This window comes from Fulmarus glacialis, unplaced genomic scaffold (assembly GCF_000690835.1).
Source record: "Fulmarus glacialis isolate BGI_N327 unplaced genomic scaffold, ASM69083v1 scaffold38922, whole genome shotgun sequence".
In the NCBI taxonomy this organism is placed as follows: domain Eukaryota; kingdom Metazoa; phylum Chordata; class Aves; order Procellariiformes; family Procellariidae; genus Fulmarus; species Fulmarus glacialis.
In genome coordinates, this window is record NW_009199152.1 from 290 (window position 1) to 10628 (window position 10339).

The window sequence follows — 10339 nt, forward strand, 5'->3', positions numbered from 1 at the left end:
GCGGGTGCTGGGGTGAGCAGGAGGGGCGAGGGGAGTCATGGGCTCGCTGGGAGGGCGGTTTGTGGGTAAAGGGCTGCGGGCTACACCAGAATACACCTCGGGTACCCTTTTGCCTACTAGAATGCACCTCCCTAGGAGGTACTTGTTCAACAGTCTTTTAACTTAATCTTTATGAGTCTAGATGGTTTTTGCTATCTTAATTTGTCATTGGTGTCTGAAGAGGACTTGTCACAGCAGTGGGATTTGGGTTTCCATGGTTCTGCTGCTGACCCATGTCGATTGCTGTTGTAAGCCATTCATGGAGGTGTTGTTCTGACAGCGCCAACACCAACAGCAAAATCTGGGTCAGTTTCTCTGGTCGCAGTGGTTTCTGTGACATGCAGATGCTATAGAGAAGGACTTTATATTAATTATATATTAAACTATATAATCGGGCTTTGCATATACATTTTGTGTACAGTTGCTAGCAAAGCAACCTCTCTTGAGCTGTAGGAGCCGCAGATAATAGCGATGTGTGCTGTTATGATTTCAGGACTCTGGCTTGCTGGTGATGGAAAGCATCTCTTCTTCCCCTTCACCCTTCTCTGCCAGTTCCCCCACCGTGCAGTTGGAGAACACCACTGCCGATGACTACTACTCCGGCCTCCAGAAGAGCATGCACATCCTCTCCATGGTGGTGTACAGCATTGCCTGTTTGCTGGGGGTGACAGGGAACGGCCTCGTCATCTGGATTGCAGGCTTCAAGATGAAGAAGACGGTGAACTCCGTCTGGTTCCTCAACCTGGCCATTGCTGACTTCATCTTCACCTTTTTCCTGCCCCTCAGCATTGCCTACACTGCTCTGGGCTTCCACTGGCCATTTGGGAAGCTCCTGTGCAAGCTGAACAGCACCATCGCATTCCTCAACATGTTCGCCAGCGTCTTTCTCCTGACGGTCATCAGCATGGACCGCTGCGTTTCTGTGGCCTTTCCTGTCTGGTCTCACAACCGCAGGAGTCCGGAGCTGGCGGCCAGGATTGCACTGGGGACGTGGGTCCTGGCTCTCCTCCTCAGCTCCCCATACCTCGTCTTTCGGGACACTGTGGTCAGTTCCAGGAACATCACCAGCTGCTATAATAATTTTGCACTGTCTGATGACTACACATCCGAGGCAACGCGGAGGCTGTGGAGGATGCGGCATAAAGCGATGATCATAACACGATTCTTATGTGGGTTCCTCATCCCTTTCACGGTGATTCTCATCTGTTACAGCATCATTGCTGTCAAGCTGAAAAGAAGGCAGTTAGCCAACTCTGCGAAGCCATACAGAATTATCATTGCTGTCACAGTCTCGTTTTTCCTCTGTTATTTCCCCTATCACGTCTTCTCCTTGCTGGAAATATCCAAAAACTCTTCCAGTCATGAGATGAAAATGGCCCTTTACATAGGAATCCCCTTGGTTTCCAGCCTTGCTTTCTTCAACAGCTGCATCAACCCCATCCTGTACGTATTTGTGGGGCCGGATTTCAAGGAGAAGTTTCGCCAGTCCATCCTGTCGACCTTTGAAGGGGCCTTCAGCGAGGAGTCGGTCCTGGGCAGCCTGACCAGCAGGCGAAAGTCCAGGTCTGCTTCAGAAGCGGAGGTCCCAAGGGTCTGAGCGGGTGCTGCTGTGGAGGGGGCAGTTCTCTTCTCTGTAATTTCCCCTCATTTCAGAGCTATAATCGCAGGACTGGGGGCTGCAAAGGGCTGCGCGTGCTAACAAAGTGTGATTTGATGTTTTGGAGGTATCTCAAAGCAACTATGACTTAATATACTACAGAAATTAAACAACTCTCTGGAGCTGCAGCAGGGTGGGAAAGTCAAAGTACATTTTGCTCCTTGTGCCACTTCCTTGGCTGTCTTTTTTCCCTGTACCTTTTCCATCCCCTGTGGTCCATCATACCTGGCAAAACATCTCCCTGGCTGGACATGCTGAGGGGGCAACCACTGCCTCGGTGGCGGCTGCCAGTTGTCAGACTTGGCTGCCTCGGCACTGCTGATCTGTTACAGCTTCCAGTTTTTAACAGGCAACTCTTTATAAAATTTGCTGAGTTTGTGACTCTGCTGGCAGAGCTACCTTTACTTTCCTCTCCCCCAGGGCTCCCTAGGAGGGAGCTCTCAGGTGCTCTCCACGCTGCCCAGCCCAGGTGCAGCTGCACCGGTGGTGTACGGCTGTGCCGGAGTTGCACAGCTGCACTGGAGGTGTACGGCTGCACTGGCATTTGGGCTGTCCAGAGGAGAAGAGGAGGGAGAGGAGAGCTATTCCATAAGTCCCTTGTAATTAAATCAGTAAGGAAAATACAAAGGTCCTTTCCCATCTATCATTCCAGTCTGACGCATGGGCTGCTAAAGCTTATGGAGAAAATAATTTAAAAAAAAGCAGCTTGAACATGCAGTGGGATCCATCCGAAGGCACTCTCGCAAATGCATCTTTTAAAGAAACAGGGTTAAATGAAATGGCTATATGTATTTTTGTAGGGTCTGGACTAGCCGGTGAGACACTCATCTTTTCTCTCCCCAGATGTGTGGCAGGACAAATTATTGGTTGTGCTCCAGTTACTCAGGTTTGATGTACAGCATAACTATTTCTGAGCAAAGCTTGTCTGTGTGTATGTTTGACATGTTTCTGGCCCTTAAATAGCGGAGATCTGACATTCCTACTGTTGGTGAATTAATATTAAACCCTATTAAACTTATGTAAAAAGTACCCAGCCTGTTGTGCTGCCTGTGTGATACAACACTTGGTGATCGAACCTGACTGAGCATGCTCATCTTTGGTAATAGAACAACTAGATAAAAAGATTAAATACCCAGAATTTGGAAACAAACCACTGGCATTAGCAGCAATTCTCATGACTGAAGTAGACAGGACTCGACCTGGGTGTGAGGACTTGCCTGGGACACTCTGTCCATGTGGATCTGATTGCCAGACTGCAGTTCTGGCTTATTGGTGGGTTTCAGGCCTTTTGGTACATTTGAAAACCAGCGGTTCGGAGACGAAAGAAGAGCAAGTGTGGCTGAGCTGGGTCTGCTCAAGTTTCACATTTGCAAACTGCTCAGGATGAAGGTGGTAGGGGTTTTCTTCCCAGGCTTGATCAACCTCCGAACCGCTTTAATTTTCATAAGTAGAAAATGCTGGTCACGTAAAAGGGAACGGCAGCACTGAGGTGCCGTCATTCCCAGCCCATCCCAGGCAGCTGAACAAGCAGGTGACTGTATCACACCTCCCTCTCCTGGCCTGCCCAATCTGCCCATACAATGGCCTGAGCTACCATTTGTCCTGTTCATCCACCAGAAACCTGCCTTGGAGCCTCACTGTTCTGATGGCTGGAAAATCTTGACTCCCAGCCTGAACATACAAATTTACATGTACCTCACTATTTCTGCATGGATGACACTACCGAGCGAGAGCTGTCACTTGAACATGTTAGGGATTAATTATGGGTCTGCTGGGCCATGCAATATTAAATGAAGGTCGTGATCCTACAGGCATGCATGTACTTAACCTTAAATTCATGCATAAACCCGCTGAGAACAGGGAATGTAACAAGACCATCCATATGTCAGGCATGAGCGAACAGAGAGATTTACCCTTTGCCACAAATCGCTGCCTGTCATCCAGACAAAACTGCAATGTTTGCTATGCAGCATGCAACTCCGGGGCTATTTACTTGCTCCTGGTGGTAAACTACAGCATTGATTGCAGTGTCAAGGTTGTGCAGACCAGCGTTTGCTCTTTCTGGTTTTCCTTATCTGTTTGCAGAGCCCACGTGATTCCTTGTGACAAGAGTCTCTAAGAGCGTTGGACCAAGGCCTTGGACTCCTGTCGTGCCCCTCCTCACCCCGGCACCCTTGAAGGTCAGGACTTGAAGTATTGACCTGGTCTGTGGTAGGAAAGAAAGCAATTTTCTGGGTCATTTGGACATCCAAGGTAGGTACAGCATTCCCGTGGGACAACATGATTTAAATGAAGCAGAGAGTGTCTGGGTGATCTAAGGAGGTAGGTAACTAACCTACAGAGCACCATCTCCTCCCTGGCATCCCAGCCAAGCCCAGCACGCCTTTCGTGCAGCAGCTCTGTTCCATCAGCTAACCCCATCCGACTCCAGATCCGAGACCAAGCTGCCCTCTCTTTCTCTCTCTCGCAATATCCCTCCAGAAGTTGCTTCTACTCTAAGCGGCACGTTATTATGCCTAAGCAAAATAGCGTGTCTTTACAAAGCTGAACGTCTCCCTGCATGATGGGGAAGGGCCTGAGAAAGCTTTCAGTCAGCCATTCCTGAAAACACTTGCCAAAATACTGTTGGGAGAAAAAATGGGGAAGCGAATGTTTTATCGATGGTAACCGTCACTGCTGTGTTAAAGGATGCGCTTGAGATAGAGCTGGGTCTGTCATCCTGGGTCTGATCCCTAGCCTCTGTGCAATGAGAAGCCGTGCTGACATCAATACGGGGTCAGGCTGCCAAGGGACTTGTTCCAAGATAAATCTGCCATTGTATCGAGTTCCCTCATGTTCAGACTATCTCATTATCACAGTGGTAAGTGTGATAGTCCCTCATTCCCAACTAGGAGGCAGGCTGTTCATTCATTCTGATAGTTGTGTTTGTCATATGCTTATCTAGAAAAGCTTGAATGAAAAAAAAAGGGAAAATTTTTTCTAAAGGCATGCAAACAATCCAAAGAGGTTGAACAACTCTTTTGGCAGCTGTGCCCCACTCTGACGCAGCTTTGCTCTCAAGGCTCTTTCAGATGCGATTGGATGGGTGGAACAGCCTGAACCCCCCAGTATTTGCAGTCATTGAGAAAGGTGCTGAACCCGCTGCCCCACCGGTGTGAGGCCCTCATTGGTCCCGCGGAGGGGCCGATCCGACAGCCCCGCTCATACAAACAGCGGGCTGGGAGGAGCAGAGCCATTGGGGCGTGCGGGGTTGTTCAGGCAGAGCCATTGGGGTGTGTGGGGTTGTTCAGGCTGTGCACGGGGGAGCCTCAGCTGGGAGAATAAGCAAGTTTTGATAGTCAGAGTGTTTGGTATGAATTACTGGACCAGGGTGAGCAGTCTGATGAGGTCATTAATACTTTGGTGTTGGGCAAGGTAAATACGGAATCACCAAAACATCTTGGTGAGGAGCTCAGAAAGACTTGGCAGGTGATTTTTGGCTAGAGGTTTTGTCACAGGCTGTGCCTTCTGAGTGCTGATACTGCGCTGGCCGGAGCTGTGGTCCAGAGCTGCCCTCCAAGGAAGGTAGCAAGGGACGGTGATACTTGACTAGCCGGCGTAGATGGGAAGAATTATGTCATGCGGCCCGTTCGGGTGAGGGATAACAGACATCTGTATGCTGAAAAAAGAATTGGCAGAATCCAATTACAGCCTGGTCATGTCCTGTGCTGATTCAATCACAGACCTAAGTGGCACTGGATCAGCGTTACGGTTTTGGTCAGACTAGGGTCTAGCAGGATGGTAAGATGTTCTTATATCTTTAGTGCAAGAGAAAATAACTGTGGTGTTTTAATCATGCTGAGGGACAACCATGGTGTAATTGGGTCTTGTGACACAGCTGCTTCTGTAATGAAGACAGGATCTTAGATGAAGATGTATCAAGAATCTCAAGGAGTTAAAGCCTGGAGTGAACTGCAGCATGCAGTAGGCCCTCAACAGCTGTGGATTATTGCTATGCCCGGCAGTTCTACACTGTTTTAGTGAGCACGTAAGTCAGGGATCTCAACAAGAGCTGTCGCTGCCTTGCTTTGGAGGAGAGAGTACAGCAGGTAACTCTGGAGCTGTGCGAAGCTGCAGAGAAATCAGGGAGAAAACCAGCCAAGGAAGACGTGGCAAGCGGTAGCTCAAGAGGAGTAGGTATTTTCTCCTTGGGACCTGGATGAGAGCATGGAAACAGAAACTGGGCTCCGAACAGTTAAGAGGAAAGAGGGGGAGCTAAGACAGCCTTGAAAATACCAGCAGCATGATGGTGGGTGCAAATGAATTGGGAGGGAGGCTGCAGCAGGTGAGGAAGTTCTTATTAAGGAGAACTTAATGAGATGATAAAAGCCTCTGTGAAACCTAGCAGTCCCCATGCCTTTCCTCTGGTGAAACTTTCCTGGTGAGTAAAATTTTTAAGTGTCCCACTCTTGAGCTTGGGGAATGGACTTATTAGATAAGGTCAAGTGAAAGATGGCACACATAGGTCCGACAGCAGAATCTCTTCCAGAGCTTGCTGAAATCAGGCAGGAAAATATATGGCAAGTTAGAGGACCGGTATTGGTAAAAAATTTCTGTGTGAAGAAGAGATATTAGTAATAGCGTTAGTATGGGGTGCAGGCCAAGCTTTACCTGGCTCTCCTCAGCCTTTCCTGGTGTAGCAGCTGGGTGAGAGTCCCACCTAGCACGGGAGTTAACCTGCTGATCCAGGGTCAGTCCTGATCGGCACCAAACTGGGAAGGGAACATGGTGCTCTTTGCTGGTTGCACTTTGGTCCTTCCCTGCACCTCTCCCAGCTTCTGCTTAGCTGTACGGGGTAGAGCTGGTACCAAATCTTTCTTTACACCCCCCAGTCTATCTCTGTGCAGCTGTGTATGCAAAGCACAGGGTCTTTTGTCGTGTACTGAATTCTGCTTTATTTTGCAAGCCTGCTGTACAGTGACCAGTGACTAACTCAAGCCCTTCCTGTATGTTCACTAAATGCCTGTACAGGGCACGACGCATGCACGCTCTTTGTTTGTAGAGGAGCTGTAGCTTAGTGCAATAAATGACGAGTCAGGCTAGGACCCAGCAGGTAGGATGGAGAGGAATGGGGTGTTTGGCACTAGCTGTGTAGCTGTTCACGTTCCCTAAAATGACATGCCTTCACTGTCCAGTTCAACCGCTTTTGTCTAAAGGTGAATCGAAGGGCAAACCATATCTATAAACAGAAGGTGATGGATGTTAACTGGCTGTTACGCAGACTTTGCAGGACAGAACTGCACACAAACACAGCGAAGCAAAGAGAATCTGCAAACAAAGCAAAAGGCACTACTGCTGGTTCTTGTTTCAGTGCAATGTTTGTTCAAAACCTCGCCCTCTCATCCAGCTTGAGACGTTTGTCTGTGCAGTGACCTGTTAAATGCTGGGTATTCCAACAAGCCTCTCGTCTCTTTGTTTGAAGGCTGGTTGGAGATAACCCCGTGCCTGTGCTGAAGCTGATGCGGCAGATCTGTTAGTCATTGCAGACTGACCGGGAACGGAGAGCGCGGTTAGAAACAGGAGAACAAACTGAACTCTGTGAGTCTTTCAGTCAAAGCTTCATGACTCAGGAGGAACAGGATGGTAACAAAATGAGTCGGTGCTTATTTCCTGCAGATGGCCAAGCTACAGCCAGGCAGTAATATTTGATAAAACAATAAGAGAGTGCTATCTACTTATATAGCCCTTAACATAGATAAGACATATTCTCTGCTCTGGAGCCATTTTTAAGGCACTTTGGTTCCCAGACGTGGGGAATGCTATTTTCCAGATCACTCCCAAGAAATTATAAAATTACTCCTCCCTCCCTTGATTCAGAAATACATTTATAGCCGCTTTGAGTTCTGTCTCCCTAGCTGGGTAATATCCAAGCCAGCATCTTCTGGAAATCAGGCACAGTCTCGCTCAAGACAGTGAAGCTGAAGGCAGGGGAGGAGGGAGGTGGTGGCCTTTAGGCTGTGCTCAGTGTGGAGGTGCCTGTGTGCTGCAGAACCTCCCAGTGGGCTCAGAGGGGCTGTGCAGGGTAGAGAATGCTTTTGGGATGCCTCGTAGGACCAACCGTTGGGAGAGATGAAACCTATTCACAGGGCTCCATTCGGATCAAATCAAAACATTTCTTTGGTGTACCGTGTCTGCTAATTCTTGTTGTCAGGTGGTTTGGTAGGTGAGTTTTAACATCCACCTTTTAAAAAAAAAAAAAACACAACACAAACCAAAAAACACAAACAAAAAAACCCCGCCAAAACCCAAAACAAACCAAAAAAGCCAACCTGGCTGAGCAGTGATGGATGGAGCTCCGGGGGTCGGATGACAGTAGCATTTGTCTTCTCTCAGGTGATGGATGCAGGCTGCCGTCCAGCCAAGCACTGGATGAGCAGCACCCTTCACGTTGGCTGGACCAGGTGTGGGGTGTTTTTTGCACATCTCTGCTTGCCAGGGTTGCATCTGGATTAAGAACAACAAATCTCTGTGAGCCAGTATATTCACACCCAGTGGTTTTTCAGAATTCCTTAGATGACTGCTAATTGAATCATTGTAAATGAAATAAAATCCAGGTGCTCATTTTGGAGCAACTATTTGTTAAACTCTTAGCATTTGGATAGCATATTGTAAAATTAACAAATCCCTCTCCCTTGGGAGCTGAGATTTAAACTTACATTCCTCTGACCAGGAAAACAGAGGCTGGAAAGAAATTTATTTGCTCTAAGAAAACAAAGGTAGTAGCCTTATAAAAAGGATCAGAAGACAGAATCTTTTAGTTCCTGATCCTGTGGTTTGTTTAAGCAATGTCAGGAATTTGGGGCAGCACGAATCAAATAGTCAGCAAATTCTGGGTGCCCTAGGGTATTGAAAAATGCTTCTGGGGAAGGCTGCTAATTGCATTATGGGTCAGTGCTTCACCATGTGTTGCTTCTAGCTGTTCTGCCTTAAACTGCTCTGCCATACCAGCCTGTAGTGAAATCCTGAGATGAACACTGATGCTAAGAGAGAAATCTCTGCTGTTCTGTGAAGAAGCTAACAAAAAGCTCAAAACCCCTTCCCCTTTGTCCTAAAAGCCCCAAACTGAAACACAACAAGAACCTATTAGGGTCAATGACCCTGAATCAACAGTGGAAGCACCAGCCTGTAAGCAGAAAAATACAGACTGAGAACAGTGTGGGCGGCGAGGCGGTAGGAGAGGTCTATTCTCTTACACCTAAGTGTAATTCAGAAGGTACTCTAGGAAAGAGAGAGGATCATTGCTGCATCTCTGTGAGGGTACGAAGAGGCTTATGGCCTCTCTGCTCACATATTTCAAGCAGATGTCTCTGCTTTCTGCGAGCACTACACGTGGAGTGCTCTACATCTGGCAGCTGCTCAGCGGTTCCAGGTTAAATTGCTCTCCTTTCCCAGCTCTGACTCTGCCAAAAGAGGGGGGGAAAAAGGAGACAATTGATGAAGTGTTGGAATGCAAGAAGCAATGAGCGTATGTTGTGAAAAATGGGGAAACGCTGGTGTGTGGATATTTAAAATGGAAAATACAGCTCATAATGGCAGAAACTGCAGTTTCAAAATATGAATCTAAATGTTGTCCTTTTGCAGGCATATTTGGTGAGCAGTCCAGCAGCTGTGGTTTTTCTTCCCCTTTTCACGGTAAGGCCAGCACAGTCGGAAGTATCTGCTGGGGTGCTCAAGGCCTTGCTCCAATGCACCCTGCAGTCCAGGAATAATTAAGTTTAATTGCTTTTTGTGAGAAAAGCTGCAGAATAAAGTACCTGATTTGTACCTTTACACTACATGCTAAAATTCTGATCCATAAAATGCTGTTGATCTTGGGCGTACTGAAAAGTGTAATTTAAAACAGCTTCTAGCTATCCAGGTAGTGGGAAAACATGGTACTTAGTTTTTTTTATTTGGGGGGAGGAGGGACCTGGCAGGAGCTTTATCCTCCTGTGTCTGTGCAGGATGACTGTACCTTTGTCAAAGCAGTGAAAGGACACAACTTTCATCATGGGTGCTGTCCTGTGATAAAGCTGGGCTTTTAAACAGGATGACTAAAATCAGCGTCTTGCTGCAGACGTCAAATGCATCTTCATCCAGTTTAACCTATATATGTTGCAAGGAGGGCCCTGACAGGGGACTCTGGACAAACTGCCTGTGCTTTTGACAATATAAGGGAACTGAGAGACCTCTGATTGTTTCTTTTCTTAATTTACTTTCCAGAAAAGCTTCCTTCTCTACAAACGCTGCGGGGTCCAATGGCAAAAGCCAGCCGGTACCCCAGAGTGTGGCAGGGATGGCAAGGACCCATCGCTGTGGTGGTGATGCCCAGAGCAGCGTGGCGCTCGGCTGTACCTCTGACAGGGATGCAGGTGTGGGAGCTCTGAAACCTGGCACCTTGCGGACATCCGCTGGTTTATGCCGTAGGGACTTTGCATCGGGGCTCTCACAACCCTGGTGGTGGATGTTACCCACCCACCGTGCTCCTTCTTTTTTGGGAGGGGAAAGCTGAACTCCGGCTTTGGTACTGGGGTCCCCCCCCAGCATCGTGGGGGTGAGGGGGTAAGATGGCGCCGGCCGCGGCTCCCCTCAGCCGCGCCGCGAGGCCGTGGCGGGAAGGGGGGT

General features: G+C 48.2%; 1 protein-coding gene across 1 annotated transcript; it reads left to right on the top strand.

Annotated features, from left to right (window-relative positions):
• Positions 1-550: 550 nt before the first annotated feature.
• LOC104073407 (chemokine-like receptor 1) lies at positions 551-1636 on the top strand. The gene has a single exon (XM_009573150.1). The coding sequence runs from the start codon at positions 551-553 to the stop codon at positions 1634-1636; it is 1086 nt and encodes a 361-aa protein (XP_009571445.1).
• The last annotated feature ends 8703 nt before the right edge of the window (positions 1637-10339 follow it).